Source organism: Berghia stephanieae, chromosome 3 (genome assembly GCF_034508935.2).
Source record: "Berghia stephanieae isolate SIO BIC M18660-M18661 chromosome 3, UCSD_Bste_1.3, whole genome shotgun sequence".
NCBI lineage: Eukaryota > Metazoa > Mollusca > Gastropoda > Nudibranchia > Aeolidiidae > Berghia > Berghia stephanieae.
In genome coordinates, this window is record NC_088362.1 from 9,800,900 (window position 1) to 9,821,778 (window position 20,879).

General features: G+C 33.9%; 1 protein-coding gene across 13 annotated transcripts in view; it reads right to left on the reverse strand.

Moving 5' to 3' along the window:
- Nucleotides 1–7,757: 7,757 nt before the first annotated feature.
- LOC144967133 (uncharacterized) overlaps nt 7,758–20,879 on the reverse strand; it is a 75,358-nt gene continuing 62,236 nt past the window's right edge. For all 13 annotated transcript variants that reach the window (XM_078903995.1, XM_078903994.1, XM_078903991.1 and 10 more), the window contains 5 exons: nt 20,319–20,394; nt 19,012–19,100; nt 14,833–14,902; nt 13,780–13,920; nt 7,758–12,369 (listed from right to left, as the gene is read on the reverse strand). In XM_078903995.1, coding sequence (XP_078760121.1) covers nt 12,289–12,369; nt 13,780–13,920; nt 14,833–14,902; nt 19,012–19,100; nt 20,319–20,394 — 457 coding nt within the window. In that variant the 3' untranslated portion in view covers nt 7,758–12,288. The remainder of the gene's footprint in view (nt 12,370–13,779; nt 13,921–14,832; nt 14,903–19,011; nt 19,101–20,318; nt 20,395–20,879) is intronic.

The window sequence follows — 20,879 nt, forward strand, 5'->3', positions numbered from 1 at the left end:
TAGATTTAAAGTAGTTCCTCAGAGACATTAGGTCGACGGAGCCGGAATTTACCCCGGTTTCTATTTCGTAAAATGAATAATAGCAATTTCTCGCTACCTTATGGATAGGATGCTTGGCTATCAAAAAGTAATTTCATTTAGATCTAACATCTATGTAGTTTGCTCTCAAATTTATGAATCTTTACATATCACCGATTTAAGCAAATTGATAAATAGGATTGAATGTTGCTTTATTGAAATTCAGGATAGGATGAATCATAATAAATGAATGTTGAATGATGATAAAACAGAGATTTTGATTAATGCTTGGTCGATCATACTTAAACAAATTGATACACCAACTATAAAGTTTGGAACTATTGTTATTGAATATGCCACCATGGTACAATTATCTTGGCGTCTATTTCGACTTCACCCTATCAATGTCATTTCAAGTTAAACACCTTATCAAATGATTGTACATTGAAATTAGAAGAAGATGTAAACTAAGACACTCAATTCCTATGAACATAGCTGAACTTCTTATAAAATGGCTTACTGTTATCCAAATTGAGTATTGTAAGCTTTTGAAATCTTCAAGTTGTACAAAACAACGCCGCAAGAATAGTTTTTAACAAAGAAAGCAAAAAAGCACCTGCTTCTTCTTTCCTTAGATAGTTGTTACACTGGTTACCTGTTCCATTGTTTATTAAATACTAAATTATAGCCACGCTCCATGATATCTATATGAAGACCACAGGGGAAAAACGATCAAAGTCACATTTTTCAGCTTTTGAGAAAATCAAAATTAAAATTTGGAAACCCATTTGAAAATGTCACATGATAATATGAATTGAACTGAATGTGAATTACTAAACGTATATATTTTGACCACAAGTCAGATGCATATAAAAAACAAGCTCTTGGTTGATTTTAATACCTAATTGTTGTGACATTAGAACAGTAAGTGTCTTTCAGACTTTGATCGATTTTCCCCTGTGGCCTTCATATGTGTCAGTGCATGACATAATCAGTCGGAAAGTGAAAATTTATTTTGGATTTGCATTTATTTTGCATTTTCTGAAAGAATATGCTCTCCAGAGCATTTTAATCTTTATTTGAAGAAAATCGGGTGATTTTTCATGAAGTTATAGTCAGATGTATGGGAGAGGTATCCAGCAACATTTCTCAAATTTCATACTTTTTCAACTTGACTAGCTGTAAAAATATTTCTTAGTGAAAATCAGTTTTGATATTTCCTGAAGATGTACAAAAAGGGTTGATTTAATCATTTATGACAAGAATTAATTTTTGAGAAAAATAAAAATTGATCTTCTAATTTAACTTGTGAATGACTCAGTTCAAACCTTTTCACCATCCGACTGATTATGTCATTCACTGTAACATATGATCCCATCCCTATTTTCAAAGTTAAAAAAATCTAAGATCCAAAAGCGATAAATCAATCTTATCTAAACCCCAAACATTCTTCAAAATTGGTGAACAATCGTTTGAATCACACCATTTTCCACCTGAAGGTAAGAAGTGCTTTCTCTCTTATCTTTTTGTTTCATGATTTTTATTTTGTAAATCAAGTTTTACATATCATGTGTGAAAATTTGTTTTTTTTTTCTATATCTATTCGCTATGTAAGTAATTTAAATAGCTATGTTTTTATTTTGCATTGTATTCAATTGTTCATTTTATGTATGTAAAGGTTCTATGGCCTGTCGAATGGCGGTGAGGCGCAATGCAGTTGTCATTATTATGATTATTATTACAATTGTTGTTATTATTATTATTATTATCATCATCATCATCATTATTATTATTATTAATATTATTATTATATTATTATTATTATTATTATTATTATTATTATTATTATTATTATTATTATTATTATTGTTATTATTATTATTATTATTATTATTATTATTATTATTATTATTATTCTTAATTATTATTATTATTATTGTCATTGTAATTCTTCTTCTTCTTCTTCTTCTTCTTCTTCTTCTTCTTCTTCTTTCTTCTTATTATTATTATTATTATTATTATTATTATTATTATTATTATTATTATTATTATTATTATATTATTCTTAATTATTTTATTATTTTGTCATTGTAATCTTCTTCTTCTTCTTCTTCTTCTTCTTCTTCTTCTTCTTCTTCTTTCTTCTTCTTCTTCTTCTTCTTCTTCCTTCTTCTTCTTCTTCTTCTTCTTCTTCTTCTTCTTCTTCTTCTTCTTCTTCTTCTTATTATTATTATTATTATATATTATTATTATATAATTATATTAATATAATAATAATAATAATAATAATAATAATAATAATAATAATAATAATAATAATAATAATAATAATAATAATAATAATAATAATAATAATAATAATAATAATAATAATAATAATAATAATAATAATAATAAAAAATAAATAAATAAATTAATTAATTGATTAATTTTTTTAATTCAATTTGATCTTGTTAATTTTTTTATCTATTTATCTATCTATTCATTTATTTGTTTGTTTGTTTATTTAGTTATTTATTCATTTAATTTTTTATCTTTTAAACTTTAGATTGTCATGTGGATATAATTGTTTCCATCAATTTCATGATTTTGTAGACTGGTTTGTAAATGTTGACAAGTAAAATGCATGACATCTGAAACAATGTTAAATCATGATTTATCAAAGACTTATGTATGATTATTATCGTTGTTGTTTGCATGATTATTTTTGTCATCAATATTTGATTGCACTATGAACTTGCTACATTTATGATTCCTTCGATCATGACCAATTTTCAATCACCAGTATTCTATGATAGTATTTTTCGATTTTACATTGCCGTTTTGATACATTTTTCTTGACGTTCAATGTTGTGTAAAGCTGTCTGTGAATGATACAATGCAAGCTATATGAGATTTTGTAATTATAAACTATTGTATAAGGCATTTAATGGATAGTTCTATTACGCCTTAAGTAAGATAAGATAGATATGATAGTTTCTGTCTTATCTTCATTTCGTTTTAATTTGTAAGCAGTCATCCAAACTTTGATCTTTTCTATGCATGTCCCAATCCTTTCGATTACTTTATTTTCACCTTTTAATGTGACAGGACAATACAGTTGAGTGTCATCTGCGTATAAATGCTAGTTGATACTAAAATCGTCGATTATCTTACTATTTGAATGCACGTAAAGTCTATATAGATGTAAGCCCAGAACGGACTTGAGGTAGGAACACCAAATTTAAGGTGAAGGAACTGGGAACTAGAGTTATTATCTAATGTAACATTTTAGAATCTATTTTCAAGATACGATTTGAACCACATAAGAACAGACACATGAAAAATAAAAACATTCTGAAGACGTTGTATTAAAATGTCGTGGTCTATTGTATCAAAAGCCGCTCTCAAATCAAGTAAGACCAAGATGACTTCATTTCTTCAATCAGCCAAATTTAAAATGTCATTGTAGACTCTAATCAAGGTGGAGATTTACCCTCTCAGACACAACTTTTTCTAATATTTTGGAAATAAATGACAATATGGTGACTGGTCAATAGTTCTTAATTTGATTTTCTTGAGTCTTGACTTCTTAATGAGTAGTCTAACAGTGGCTATCTTCAAGTTATCAGGTACACTGACTTATGACAAACTGGAATTTACAATGTCACCAACAACAGACTAGCCAGACTCAGATCAACACTTGAAACCATCAATTCCAGTATCCTTAGACACAGCGAAACAAATAATCAAAACTAATAAGAGAGAAGAATGGATGAACAACATTTGAACACTTCTTGAGGCAGCGACGTCGGAATTGGGTCCAATGCACATGTTTTGTTTGGAGATAATCTTAAAAGTAATGTCCAACATTTCCGACTCCGCGACCGGTTCGAACTCACTGAATGTTGCTGGTGAATGGGTCTCAGTTTGGATTTGATCCTCAACAACTACGTCATTTATATTTTGTGTTGACAGGGAATTTATATCAGGGTTCTTTCTAATATCCACAATTTTATCATTGAAAGACGCGGCAAAGTTACTGGCAAATTTGTTGGTATCCTCATGAGTTGTAGTGTGATGAAATGCACTTCTTGTTGGTGATTCTGTTAATTTTTTTGTTTTAGTTTCTGAGGTTGTTCCTGTTTTTCATTAATTCATTTTTATGAACTCAGATCTTGCTTTCTTGATAATAAAATTTCTTTCTTTCCTTAGCTCGAGATATATGTTTTTATCGATTTCTAAACTTGACAGTTTTTTTTATTGATCAGTTTGATATTGTCGTTGTACCACTGGGTGTTTGGTCGAATTGTAAATACAATGTTGATAAAAATTGAATAAAAGTATGATGTAAAAAAAACTGGTTTAATTCTCATTGGAAGTGGAAAAGCCGTCTTCTGAAGTACTGGATACATACAGTGTATACTTGATTTCTGGTTTCAGAGTGATGGCAACTTATTTTCTAGTCTAAATATATGCATGTCGTCAAAAGAGAACATCCATCCTCTCTCTTCTACGTCCCATTATCCTAATAATAATCTTCCTATAAACCCTGCTACTAAAATAGTTATGCCACCTTATGGTTTAATATGTAACCTATTCATTATTAGTCCTCCGAAGGGGCTGGTTACATATACACGTCTAAGGATTTTGGAACCGGAAGAGAAGAAGGTGAAACGATTAATTCAAGTGGAAAGAACAGGTCGCTGCGCTCTATAATACTGCCGTTGTTTTTAAAAAACACAGTATATGAAATGTTAACTAAATAGCACATATCTACGGTGTTCTTTAATAAAATGGCAGAATAGATGGCTCACCGCAACAAAAACGATTTTATGTATGAGTGCCATTATGCGTTTATATGTTTGTGCCGTTTTTATCTCCTAGAACAGGTTTTATAATTTCTCTATTTTCCTCATTAACCATGAGAACAATCAATGCTTCAAACAAGTCATAATAATTTTGCATCGATCTGCCACTGTGACAAGTCTTGCAAAACGTTTTGATGGTTGTTGAATGCGACTGATGATGTCAAACAAATTTTTGCTTCCATAATTTCTTCCTCCAATGGTTTTATAAATATTAATAAAAGGCGGTTTGTACTCAACCAAAAGCAGTTGACATCAAACACAAGTTGAGCAACGAAGTGTAACTATCTTGAATAGAATTTAACATGTATCGTCAAGCTTGGTGAACCATCTCCTTATCAACTGAAGCAAAACTTTCATTTTTATTGTTACAATACAATAAACATTTGTAAATATTCAGATTTGTTTTGTACATGTCAAAATTTGAAGAAAAAACTTTGCTAGGTCAGCGTGACTAAATGGTATGGTCTCTGCTTCGTACCCAAAATGTACCGAGTTCAATCACCCGCCGCTGCGCTGTCTGGCTTTGAGCAAGTCATCTAACCCTAGCTCACTTTGCGGCGCTGCTATGCGGCTGACGCCTGGGTTATTCCAGTCTCCCCTTGGGGATGAATAAAGGGAAATTTTTTTTTTAAATCTTTTGTAATTATAAGAAATTGTGTATGGTCCGTTCTTAATGGAACACGTCTGCGTGTAAAAAAAAAATCAATTTTTGTGTTGAGTAAGTCAGGAGAGATCTAAGATGCTGGCTGCCGTGAATACTGATTAAATGTTTTTTGTTAAAATTTTGTCAACATATTGATAAATAAAGTAAACCTCTAACCTCAAACTTCTTTTGATAAGTCTCACGTTTGAGACTTCTTGAAATTTGAGGTTTATCATGATCCATATTTTGATTCATACATAATATTACATTATTTTATAATCAATTTTCTGGTCAAATTATTAAAAGGTGCTAATCGGTCAGTATCAAAATACGAATTTGACCGACTGGAGATTTAAGGCCCCAAACAACATGCCGCCGTATGGTTGAAAAGGGTACGAATGAAATTACATGGCGGTTGTAGACAGCGGGCCAGAACCGTAGCAAATGACCTGATGAAATAGAAGGAAAATGCCCTGGCCAACGCTACTCTAGAAGCTGAGAGATTTAAAGTTACTGTTGACGTTTCATTCCTTTCTTTTTACTTTACTTTAATACCGCGTTGGACACTATAGGGAATGAGATTAGCGGAAAAGTAGCGTCCCTTGATTGGACGTCACCTTACAGAGAGAACGTCAATATGGTTATGCGCATGCGTCTCTCTCGTCCTCGCTTTCGGTGAAGTGTCTCATGCCGCTTTCACCGGAAGCGAGGACGAGAGACGCATGCGCAAAACCATTTTGACGTTCTCTTTCTAATAACTTCTCCGCCGGTGACGTCCAATAATGGGACCCTACTCTTCCTCTAATCTCATTCCCTATTAACTTTCTACTATTTTTCGCAAGAACTTTTTGTACTTGACTTGAACATCGTAGAAAATGCAATTAGGAAGTCTGACACAATATCAAATGGATTGTTATCGTTCTTAGTTTATATGTTGCCTATCAATAATGTATATCTTTTAATTACTCGGTGTACTTCATTGTTAATTGGACAATATTCGTTACATGTCGCCATTAAAATTATTAAATATCTCACATACTAATAATTGTCTAAGTCAAATTTTCTCTATCAGCATTCATTAATTGGAACTTATTGTTACCTCACTCTTGACAAAATAGTTAAGATGTGAATCCAGGTTCAAATAAGATCCAACTATCCAACTGTAAAGGGTTAAAGCGATTTTGTAGTCAAGTTGCATTACACTCGCTTTGTGACAGGTAAGTCCTGGGTTTGAATTAAGTTCTGAACGGCGCAAAGTCGAGTCATTGGAAAAAAAATGAGTACCTGGCCGTCAACAGCGTTGTCTCTGTCGGAAAAAATTGTAATATCGCCTAACATGCGTTATGTCTCGTTCTACATGTTACGTGTTGCTGTTGGTCAGGGACGCTTTGTAAAGCGCTTTGAGCACATTTAGTGGATATTGCGCTATATAAAAGCTCTAGTTTACATGGCCGTTAATAGCGCTGTTTCTATTTGGAAAAAAATTGCACTATCGTTATGCCAAAAGACCCCTTGCAAAAGTATTGAGTCAAGCCCCGATCTGAGTAACGCAAGATTGAGTCCTTGGAAAATATTCTTTACTAATATCATCTCATTGTACGAAGGAGTAAAGTGTTATCTGACTGTTAAAAGTGTTGTCTTAATCAAGAAAAAAAAATGCAATATCGCGTTAGAGGCCTCAAGTCTCGTCCTGTATGTTAATTGTTGCTGTTGGTGAGAGACACCTTGGAAAGCGCACTGAGGACGTTTAATGGAACTTTCTTTATACAAAAAGGTATTTTAATTAATCACTTTTTTAGTATCAAGCTCAGAGAATCTGATGAAAATCAAAAATTTCCACAGCTTTTTAACATTACTTCACAGTGATGCAGCCTCTCACACTACTATGTTATGACGATCGACCCAATCAGCAAAGTCCGATCGCATTCGTCCACCGTCGCAAACCCGCCTGGTAGCATCGTCACAACACACCTTTCGACTAGATGCACGGCCGTCTCAGGTTCTTGCCCACAGAGGGTACCTGTTGGACAGGTCGAAAGTCCCCACTGACGAAGCGCACTTGCCGTCAGGCAGCTCCTCGACCGAAGCCGATTCGCCGCCACCCAGTGTCTCCTCTTTCTGGTACCAAAGCCTGGCAACTTCTCACCAAGCTTAGATCACAGTGATGTCTTCTTGTGCGTAACGAATGTTACCAAAAAAAAAAAGATTTTGGAACCGTATAATTAGAAATACAAACAATTCAGTAGTAAAAACAGCATGAGACTTTTATTCATTTATTTTAATTATTCATTTCAAATCATTACAAAAGATTCAAAATATGAAATAGAATTATCACAGACAGGCTCATATCATATAATATTGTCATTTTCTTTTTCAAATAGTAAACATCATAGTAATAAAATATAACGGGCAAATAAAATTATATAAAATCATGGATGGTCAAATACTTAAATGGGACCAGTCTTGTGTGTTTGTTTGTTTGTCGTTTTTAAATGTTTTACGGCACTTGCAAAACATATAAGTCAATTTAGCGCCGGTAAAAAGGAAGAAAATGGGATAGTAAAAAAAAAGTTACACTATTACAATTGAAAGCATACGAGGAAAGGTTTAGTAAGATAAATGGGAATGGTTCAAATAGAGAACAGGTGTATATTCCAAGAGCACCCTATCAGTGTACTTAGTCTGAGATCACCTAAAAGTCTCATTCTGACACAAGCACAGGTCCCCACTAAGAGGAATACCCTAAAATGTTTACAACCTATTATATATTCAAGACAAAAAAAAAAAAACAATGCAACAACAGAGATGTGATTTACAAGGGAAAAAATATCATCTCTCAAAATTAAAACGATACATTTTACTGTTTCAGGGCTAGGACAAAACCAAGTAATCCCATTCCAAGACAAAGAGAGAAACAACTCGGGAAATGGATATAGGGTATAGAGGACACAGGGTGACCTCCTGCCCACCCCACAATGGGAGGTCAACGACCCATCCAGCATGTCAGACTGGTGTTATGTCGAGACAAACTTGACGAAGAAAAAATAGTTTAAACTCAAGGCAATACTGAATACAGAAATTTAACAATGTTGAACTTTATGAAAAACATAACTCCGCTCTCCTCAACAAAAACAATTTATCTTAACTCAAATTTTATAACTTAGGCTCATCTCGATACAATACAAATATGTGACCTATCGTCTCCATTCGGTATATGTCAGAGTTAACAAGAAATAGAATACTGAATTATGGTAATTGAATAAAAATTAACTTTAAAAAGTGAACTGTAAAAAGCTATAATTTTGAAGTTTCAGAGACTTTAATCTCCATTGTTTTCATGTGCTTCATTCATCCCGAAATAACACCGTTATGAAACGACCGGTCACATATGAGACGATTGATGATCAGCAATTTTAAAGCAACAATAAAGTGAATGTGAATTATAGCACTCTTTGGGAGAAAAACATATTGTTATTATGCAGACCAATCAAAACAACGAACGGTCGTGTAAAATTAATTAAGATCTTGAATCAGTGAGTCAAACGTGTTCATGAGACTTTAATATTTTGCGGATGAAATCATTCATTAACTCACTCAATCCTACAGATTTTTGCAACTTTTCAAACTTGGAAAAAAATTCTATTACCAATGACGATGTACATAGATGATTTTATTCAACCACCATTAACCTGTAAAAACTAAAAATATTAGCATTGATACTACGCCTTATAAAATATGTAATAAATAGGCATGGGGTAAAAGTAACCCGGGTAAACTACAGATACAGTCGGTGTTAGGGTTGAGTGAGTTAATGAGTCAAAATAAATACAGGAAAGTAGTTCCTTGTATTGGTTGCGAAATGAAAATTATTCCACTCCTCTCCCTAAAAAGAAACGATTATTGATATCATGTTTACAATAATAATTTGAAGATCTGAACAAGTGTATATGAAATGTGCCAGACAAAGCAAGAAAGAAAAATAAAAGAAAAAAAACCATCCCAAAAAATCAGTCTACCTGGACTGGGGATCGAACCTCAGACCTTTTGATTACCGGTCAGACGTGCTACCATTACAGGACAGAGGCTCCCGATACTTGGCAGACTGATTTTTAGGGATTGTTTTTTTTTTCCTTGTATTTTTGCTTTCTTGCTTTATCTGGTATCTTTCAAACACACTTGTTCATATCTTTATCTTACACCAGTGCCTGCTCCTTAATTTCTCAGTAATAATTTGTGACGTCAGATTATCAAGCGTAAATTTCAATAAAAATCAGATTCTATAAAAAGAAGTATCATTTGAATGTTTTTGAAGATGTCTTTTATCCAAAGATGACGAAATAGGGATCAACTGAGGTGTAGAATAAATGATTTCTTACACTCTTGCGTTTTGGAATTCCACTTGTTTGAACTTTGTTCACAATGCGCACGCGCAAGCTCGTGCAGCGGTTGGAAAAACGTTCGGAATAGGCTTCAACAGTCGTGACGTTACTTCTCTCGTCATGACGCATAGTAACTTAGTAACTGGTTTGGTTCTAAACTATCGGAATAATGGCGAACGCCCTTATGAAATACTTCTTCAACGAGCATAAAAGTGTATCCAGAGGAGTTAAACATTATAAATCTGATCATGTTTTGACTTTTATACATTTTGATCACATGACATGTGAAAAAGTTCTAAAGAAAAAGCATGAAGAATAAAAAGTACCGATTTTCCTTGTTTAGAACCAAGCTGCTCGTTGTTGGGCGGACGTGGCATCAGACTATTGGATCCAATTTCAAAAAGCAAAGAGTGTTGAATCGTATATTATCCAGTCTTACCTATTACTTGAGAAAGCATGAATCAATTTCTTTTCCATGCTTATTTCCTTTTCTTTTGAAATATCTTTATTCATCTTCAGGGGAGAAATCATATTCGAATTCGAAGGTTAACTGAAGAGAGAGAGAAAGAGAGAGAGAGAGAGAGAGAGAGTGTGTGTGTGTGTGTGTGTGTGTGTGTGTGTGTGTGTCTGTGTGTGTGTGTGTGTGTGAGAGAGAGAGAGAGAGAGAGAGAGAGAGAGAGAGAGAGAGAGAGAGAGAGCGACGAGAACTGCAGCCGATTCCTTGCAATGAAAAATGAACAAACGCAGTACAAAAAAAGGAATTCAGCCTATCATTTCACAGTACAAATAGATCATGTATACCTGGTAACTAACAATAATAACCGGGAATCCTTCCTCACTGTTTCTTACATGAGAAATTATGCATACAGAAATTCTCAAATTGAAGGGTTACAGCACACGTGTGTTTACATGTGAAAAGTGTTGTGGCCTCGGGTTGATCAAGTGATTTTTAATCGACCTCATAAATATCAATTGAGGTCTGTAATATATACGCCGAAGTGGTCGAGTGGTTAATTCATTGCACTGTGATCCGGAAGGTCCCGGACTCGACGCCTGCTTCAGGCACTTTCCTTTTATTTTCCTTGAGCAAGATTTGTAACCCCCAATTTGCCAACTTGGACAATATGGGTGAACCCTATTGACGTCACACATCCTGTTTGATGGATTATCTATATTCCTTCATATTGCCACCACTCATAAAATATATAAATGTAAACACAATCCTTAAAATTGTATAACTCTTCAAAAAAGATTTAAAACTTGAAAAAAAATGCCTTTTCGCCACGACATCATAAGATATCGTCGCCTAGGCATTCCACGAAGGAATATAGATAACTCATCAAACAAGATGTCTGAGGTCAACAGGAATCACCCATGTTGTCCAAGTGAGCAAATTGGGGGCTAATAATCTTGCTCAAGGAAAAAAACGAAAGTGCCTGAAGCGGGGCTCGAACCCGGGTCATCCGGGTCACAGTGCAATGCCTTAACCACTCGGCCACTTCGCTCCCCTTAAAACTTGAAGTTAGCAGTGATAAGTTCCAACGCATGTGTACGCACACAATCTTTCAAAAATCTTTGTTAAAAAAAATAGAAACACAGAACAAAAGCAGTCCATTTTTATTTGTCCATCTGATACTTTTCCATTGTTGAATAAAAGTTCACTTAACAAGCAGCTAACACACAAAGGCACCGATGAAAATTGTCACATACAAAAGACATCTTATGATTATTACATTATCCAAGGGTTTAATGTCTGAATTCCATCAACGCCATCCCAGCTTTAATATTTGAAATGATTTCGTAGCACACAAAGAAAAAAGAATATAATGGGTAAAGGAAATGGTGTGTTGATCCAACACACTCGTGTCCATCATTTCTATTATCGAATCCAGTACTGAATCCAGTAAAATTGAGTGACTCATGTTTTTGTAAAAAATAAAAAATCCAAAAAACTTATTGGTATTTTATAAATTTCGATAGTCCAGTAACCCACCCTTAAATGGTAGCTGGGTAGACTAATTGGACTTACACAGACAATTCAAAAATATAGAGTCACTTAATGTTATGACATATTATATAACACTAATGGACCGATGAACATTCGTATTTGACCAATACTTCATTTTTAAGCCAGAGAAGCAAATGAATGATGTATTCCTTTGGTACAAACTTGATTCTCTTTCAGGTCATTACACAAAGAAAAAATAAATGGATATGTTCCCAATCGATTCTTTCATATCCAAATACTACTGTTTTTTTATCAAAATGGCCAACGTGGTTGCAAAATAATGTATCGAAATTCCAAATTCTAATGGAACTGCTCAAAATATATCTGCTTCAGGGATATTGGAATTATATGAACAGCAATGTTCCTGTCCGTCCGATTACGTCATCGTCCCTACTTAAAATCCTTCTGAAGACTAAGAAACAAGGGAATGTGAGCGATAAAGTTGATTTTTGTTATCTTGGCACCATAATCCTGAAAAGGAAGAAAAAGGATACGTATATGTTAGCTCATAAAGTCTCAGATATGCCCAACCGTCTCCAGCGGGTTTTTATTTCGGTGTATCAGATGTAATAAGTAAATTTCGTATTTTAGTAACCAAAAATACGAAATTGAGGCTTCTTTTCAGTGTCAGAATCTGCATTTTTTAAAATTATCCTCAACCCCCCTTAAGTTTCGTATAGATTTTATTGCTGATTCATTTTATTTATAATAATAACAATAATAATAATAATAATAATAATAATAATAATAATAATAATAATAATAATAATAATAATAATAATAATAATAATAAATAATAATAATAATAATAATAATAATAATAAAAAAATAATAATGAATAATAATAATAATAATAATAATAATAATAATAATAATAATAATAATAAAATAATAATAATAATAATAATAATAATAATAATAAATAATAATAATAATAATAATAATAATAATAATAATATACTTTATTCATTAGAAAAAATGGAAATTCGTTTACAGACGTGGCATGCATAAAAATGTATTTAAAAATTGACCCATTTGTCTACATCATGATACTGATTTGATTCAGCGGTTCACATACGGCTTATTACCATGTTATAGTGTAGACTTGTTTTATTTTGTTTTTTTCAAGATATTTGAAAAGAAATATGTTGTGCTGAAGAGATGGGTGGGATTGCAGTCCATGGATAGAATATTCCACTAATTTGTAATAAAACCTTTTTATATAGAGTTACTACGTTTAACATTGAGTCTGACTGAAAGTATTGATTGACTCTTGAGTTGCTCAGGAAGTAACAATTTTATCACACCAGGGAAACAAAGGCGGGTCATAATATTTCATGATCCTTTTCTCCGTGCCTCTCCTTTTGTAAATCTTGGTATAATACTCATTTACTCTGCATGATAGAAAAATCCCGTTTATTGTCTGTTAGAGTGAATTTAGTGAGAGCTAATCACCTAACCGGCGGTCTGAAACAATAACAAAGAGTCAAGAAACATCAACTCCATCCATACTATAGGCTAATGGCACGAGCGAGAAAAAGTTAAACTAATAAATAGAGGTGCCTAAATGAGTCAATAAAATGGAGATAAAGATAAAGGGAGTAAATCTGACTCATGAACGAACACCACAAAACAAACGACGTTTCGGCCCTTGGCCTTTATCAAGTAAACACAGAATACATATATATTTATATTAGATTGTCATTATAATATACAAATTTTCGCCTACATTATATGACAATCTAATATAAATATATATGTATTCTGCGTTTACTTGATAAAGGCCAAGGGCCGAAACGTCGTTTGTTTTGTGTTGTTCGTTCATGAGTCAGATTTACTCACTTTATCTTTATCTCCGAGAAAAAGTTAACTTAATCATACCACACTTATGATGTCCACGACTTCGTCCCAGACAGCTCTTTCTGTGGCCAAAGCTGGGCTGACAGTCTCCGATAAAATCTTTTGCAGGTGTTCAATACTGATATTACTGTGGTTCCCGGAATCCGCTACATCAAATTTACCCTGGAGAAGAGGGAGCAAAATAGGTCTCATTGCACAATAAATAATAATAATATGCTCAAGAAAATTAGTCCAACACCTTAGTTTCCCACTTGCGTTTCACTTGTTCTTGGTGTGGTTTTGAGGAAATGCAATTTTGTTGCCTATGTACCATAGCATTTTCGAGAAACACCCCCCCCTACCTTACACACATACACGCACTCACTCTCGCACACAGAAAATTCACACACATATTCACGCACACAAAAACTTCATAAACAACAATATGTTTTGATAATTGTATGACGGATAGTACTATATAAAGTTGCTTAATGGTTTTGAAGTAATGTGCTATTAGTATTCCCTGGATCTAGTCAAATTGGGCGGTGTAAATTTGAGTCCTCGAAAAAGGCTCATTACTTGCATTCACTCACTGAACTCAGGTGTATAATGAGTTCATGGCCAGTCACAGTGTTATCTCTATCGAGGAAAATCTTAATAGCTCCTCACAAGCGAATTTACTTGAACTTAATAGGCCGCCTTTCATGTGTGGCTACTGGACAAATTTGAGATTACACTGTTCCTCTTTCGGAATGAGGAAGTAAGTTGGGTATATCATCATCATCATCATCACCATCATCATCATCATCATCATCATCATCATCATCATCATCATCATCATCATCATCTTTATCATTATAATCATCATCATCATCCTCAACATCATCATCATCATCATCATCATCATCATCATCATCATCATCATCATCATCATCATCATCATCATCATCATCATCATCTTCTTCTTCTTCTTCTTCGTCGTCGTCGTACTCGTCATCATCATCATCATCATCATCATCATCATCATCATCATCATCATCATCATCATCATATCTAAATAGTTGATATCGGGTATGATATATTTGAAAAACCTACCACATATTTCAGGAGCTCTTGAGGAATGGAAGCAAAGTCAATGGACGTATATGCATCTTTGGCCTTTCCACTATAAGAAAATATATAAATGGCATTGTTTAATGAATACTTGCAATTGAAATTTCTAAAAAAAAAGATTATTACCTAAATTTCTAAGACTATGGTTTGAGACGATCTTTTTTGGATCGTGGATAACTCATACGGTAGAGTCACGCTCTCCCCGGCCATGTGGAGTTGTCGTACCAGTAAGGTCGCGTGTTCAAACCCCTTCGCCGCCGAGAAATTTTTATTCTCTATTGTCTTCTGGCACTTTCCTGCTCACTTCATCTCTTGCTGTTCTCAGACAAAGCATGCCATTATAATAAATTAACCCATGGGATATAGTTGACAAGATATTAGATCTCAACCTACGTGCGCATAAATGCAGATCTGAAAACCGAACCCAAATATGGGCTTTATTTAACATTGCTATAATATCAATATTTGTGTTGGTTTGAGAGTATTTCCTTCACAACAATGAGCCCATTGGGTTATCAGACCTGCAAATAAGTACACCTCAATTGCACTGCAATCAATGGTTGATGTGCTGTAACATCTTCCTATTCGGAGAGGATGCACAATGTGTTATGGTAATTTATACTATCTCGCAAAATCTAAAATATCTTTTTAAAACGACAATAAACCAACAAAACAACAAAAACAATAAATATGCAGGATTTAAATGTACACAAAATTTTTTAATAGCAATATGGTCTTTGCCTCGTTAGCTAGAGGTACCGTTTGCGTTGCGCTGTTTTGGCCTTCAGCCAATCACCTCGCCCTTGAATAAGAAGCGCTGATCTTTCAGTGGCCCAAGGTGTTTCTTATCATTGGAAAATTAAACTCTCGATATGAAAGAGAGCCAAATTAAAACGAAAACAAAACAAAAGCAATATAAGAATTAAGAAGAGCACAACACAACGCATAACTTTCATCTCTTTCCTGTCGGGATTATAGATAATTAAACAGGTACTGTATAAATACCACATTTTTCTTTTAATGAAAGTCAGCAATGCATATACACCGACGTGCACCTATTTGCAGGCCCGATAACCCAATTCCTTATGGGCTCATTGTGTTGTAATAGAAATCTCAAAAAAATGACGCAAAGTATTGTCCATTGCATCAATGTTAATCTAGGCCCATAATTGCGTTCAGATGTCAGACCTGCATATATGTACACGTCGATCCACACATATCTTAGTAATGATAAAATCTAAAGAACGTGTCTTGCAAAAGACACCACACATGAAAGGTATAGCTTTTTCTTTAGTGACTAGCTTTAAATATAATTTATAATAATTAATTCTATATTAATATGACAATTGAAAAAAAAAGGTATTTCAAAGGGCTACACTATGTTTAATAATTTGAACTAGACGTCCAGAACGCATTTATCTTGTCATTAATATGAGTCGAATTGAAATATAGAATAATAAAGCAATAAAGTTTTGAACGGCTGGTTAAGTAATTTAGCCACAATGCATCCTAATAGATTGCTATGAATGCTTAAACAGCTGATTGGCCAATGTGTTTTCATATCACTATGCAGACTGGGACATTAATAATAATAATAATAATAATAATAATAATAATAATAATAATAATAATAATAATAATAATAATAATAATAATAATAATAATAATAATAATAATAATAATATAATAATAATAATAATAATAATAATAATAATAATAATAAATAATAATGAACTTATATAGCGCCTAGTTCCAATTTAGAATTGCTCACTGGCGCTTTACATCAACACAACATGTATGATATACAAATATAGAACTGGCATGTTAAAAAAAAACACATAAATTCGATGATGACATAATATATTATAATAAAATACATACTAAGAGTCCAAATTATATGCCCTACAGAAAAGCTCAGTTTTTAACCGTTTTCTAAAGATAAGTGGATTATCACTATGTTTAGTTTCAATACGGATGGAGTTCCACAGTCGGGGGGCATGGTGGTCAAAAGATTTCTCACGAAAAACTAACGATTTTGGGGGTTCCCTTAGGATATTTGAATTAGCAGATCTTATATTTCGACTAGGTTCATAAAGGTGAATAAGTTCCTGAAGGTAAACAGGAGCAGAATTGTTTAAGCAATAGGATTCAATAGTCGTAACGTCACTTCCTTCCTAATGACGCATGGTAACTTAGTAACACTGGCTCTAAACTATCGGAACAATGGCGGACGCCCTATGAAATATTTCTCCGGCGAGCATAAAAGCGTATCCAGAGGGGAAAAAACATAAATTTGATCATGTTTTGACTTTTACACATTCTGATCACAAGACATATGAAAAGTTGTAGCCAGCTTGAAGAATAAAAAGTAATGATTTTCTTTGTTTAGAACCAAGATGGCCGCCGTTGCCAGGCGGCGTGACATCAGACTATTGTATCCAATTGAAAACATAAAGACGTTATTTTCTGCATATTCAATTATAATCAAATTCCATATTAAACTAGTTAACTGCCGTACTGTGAAAAAAAAAACTCTTATTAAAAATTTTGGCCAGAAAACTCGTTCTTCAAATATCGATCGATTTAAAATATACCTACCTCATCTTCGTGAAGTCCCAGGTTTGAGAGTTTTTGACAAGATGCGGTTGGTTCATTTGTGGTCTAGTGGTATGACACTCGCTTTCGGATCGGAAGGTCCTGGGTTCGAGCCTCGCTCGGCGCATAGTTGAGCCCTTGGAGAAGGCTCTTTACTCACATTCTCTCACCGTACTCAGGTGTAAAATGAGTGCCTGGCCGTTAACAGCGTTGTCTCTGTCCAAAAATTTGTAATATCGCCTGACAGGCGTCATGTCTCGTCCTACATGTTGCTGTTGGCCAGGGGCCCCCTGTAAAGCGCTTTGAGCACGTTTAGTGGATATTGCGCTATATAAAAGCTCAAGAAAAAAAATCGATCTTTAAATCGATCGATATTTGAAGGATGAGTTTTTTGGCCAAATTTTTAAATACGAGTTTTTCTATAGTGCTTATAATATCTTGCTTATCCATGTGTATCCCTTCTATTCTTGATCATCGAGCCATCGTCTGAAAACCGTGTTATATCGTGGCCTTCGTAAAGTTATGGCCTGATACTGACCAAAAATGACGTCAAAATGCCAGTCTTTTGCCACAAAAGAAAATAAATCATGAGTTGTATTCAATAGCTCAACCAATGCAATAACTTGTTTCCATGAGCTCTACAAACGACAACTCACCAGACGGTGCAAAAACCAAAAAATGACGTCAAACTGCCAGTCCTTTTGGATTTCAGTATCAGGCTATAACTTAACGATGGCTACGGATATATCGAGGTGAACCGGATTTTAATAGTGATTTATTTAAAAGTAAACATGAAGAGAAATGCGAGTTATTATTATTATTTTTTTTAGTCACTGTATCCGGTACGGCGTCTTTGATCATTATTACAACATGTGAACTGAATTTAAATTTCATGCTTATGAATATAATAGTGTTTTTATTTATTTAATCAGTGCAGCGATGTGGTTTTGTGGTAAGACACTCGTTTTAGGATCGGAGTCTTGGGTTCGAGCCTCGTTCGGCTCATATTTGAGTCCTTTATTCACATTCTCTCACAGCACTCATGTGTAAAATGAGTACCTGACCGTCAACAGCTTTGTGTCTGTCCGAAAAAAATGTAATATCGCCTAAAAGGCCTCATGTCCCGTCCTATATGTTATGTTTTGCTGTTGGCTAAGGACCCCTTGTATAGCGCTTTGAGCACGTTTAGTGGATATTGCGCCATATAAAAGATCAATTGTTTCCCCTACTGATAAAAAGAAGTTGATGAAGTGTTATAGGTCAGTTTCAATTTTGTTAATATTGGATAGATAAATTAAAATTTAAAAATTTTAAAAATTAAAATTCCCTTTATTCGTCCCAAAGGGGAAATTTGTCTTAAGTGTATATTCCAAGGGAAGACTGGAATAACATATGGCGTCAGCCGCAGTGCAGAGCCGCAAAGTGAGCTAGGATGAGGTGACTTGCTCAAGGCCACACAACGAGGCGGGTAGTCGAACTCAGTACCTTTTGGGTAAGAAGCAAAGACCGTACCGCTGAGACACTCTGCCCCCCCCCCCCGATATGTAATATGTAACATTAACATACCTGAGAGCTTCCACTGTTTTTGATAGCCGGTCCATTGCCATAAATTCGTCAACACCAAAGAATGTAATCGAATTGGTAAGATTGTAAACCTGTAAATATGAGATTAATAAAAAAAGCGATTCAACATCATAATGAAATGTAGCTGGAATTTTATTTCTGTCGTTTATTTTGAGTAGCTATATCATCATACTTGATCAAAAGGAAAACATATTTTGTTTGTGGTAAAATGGCAGATTAACGGTGAATTGAAAACAATATTTTTCCCACTGTTTATTAATAACAGTATTTTTTAATATAGTTTAAATAAATGCATTGATCTAGAGTTTTTATTTTATTTTGCATAGCGCAATATGCACTAAACGTGCTCAAAGCGCTTTACAAAAGGGTCCTTAGCCAATATCAAAACTTCACACGTAGGACGTGATATGACGCCTGTAAGGCGATATTACATTTTTTTTCCACGAAAGACAACAATGCAAACAGTCAGGTGCCCATTTTACACCGGAGTACGTGAGAGAATGTGAGTAATGGTCCTTTTTTAAAGGAATTAATTATGCGTCGCTCAGAACAGGACTCGAACCTTGGACCTTCTGATCCGAATTCGAGTGTCATACCACAAGACCACATAACCGGACCATTCAGAAGTTGGCCAATGTCTTCATTTTAATTTGAGTTAAATTGGCAAATCAAACCCAATTGAACATTTTAAAATGACTAAATTAGCAACAAACCATAAGTTTGTTTTGCTGTAAATCTGGAAAGTACTAAAGACGACAGATAGTTCGAAGTTGACGTCACTCATGCCATTGTTATTGTTGTTTGCCATCCTCGTTTATGAGTAATTCTCACTAAACTGTATTAACCAAACTTTAAACGATCATGGTTACACACAGTTTTGTGTGTTGTTCCGTTATACTTCCGGATGGCAATGTTGTGAGCTTCTTAGCCAAGCGCATACTATCTATAATTGCAAAAGCTAACCCAATACAATTGGATTCAGTAGACTGGTGTCACGCCGCCCGGCAACGGCGGCCATCTTGGTTCCAAACAAAGAAAATCATTACTTTTTATTCTTCAAGCTGGCTAGAACCTTTCATATGTCTTGTGATTAGAATGTATAAAAGTCAAAACAAGATCATATTTATAATGTTTTTCTCCTCTGGATACACTTTTATGCTCATCGGAGAAATATTTCATAAGGGCGTCCGCCATTGTTCCGATAGGTTAGAGCCAGTGTTACTAAGTTACCATGCGTCATTAGGAAGGAAGTGACGTTACGACTATTGAATCCTATTACAAGGCCATACCTCTTCGATAAATCTTTCTTGTTCCCAGCTGAATGCTTGAGGTAGCTGTGTCTTTAGCTGGGTATATTTGATGTGCCTATAATATATGCATGAACAAAGTAAATTAAGATTAAAATAGCTTAGAAACCATTGCTGTAAGATAAAAACGCTTAAAAGTGTATGGTAGTGTTGAACAACGCGGTAAGAAAAATTATCTGAACAAGTGTGTATGAAATGTACCAGACAAAGCAAGAAAGAAACATACAAGAAAAAAAAAAAACATACCAAAAAAATCAGTCTACCTGGACTGGAGTTCGAACCTCAGACCTTCTAAGTATTTTATCGTACATCAGTGTCTGCTCCCTAGTTTGTTAAGGAAAGTGAAAACGCATAACATGCATTAAATTGCCGAGAATGTGGTGTATTTATTTAGAGGAGTAAGGGAGATTATATCATAACTATTACTATCACTATTACTAATACACTTATTATTATTACTTTTATTTGTATTTCATTTACTGTATTATTGCATTATAAAATTATGTAAATATAAAAATTGTGTAACCTTTATTTATTCATTCT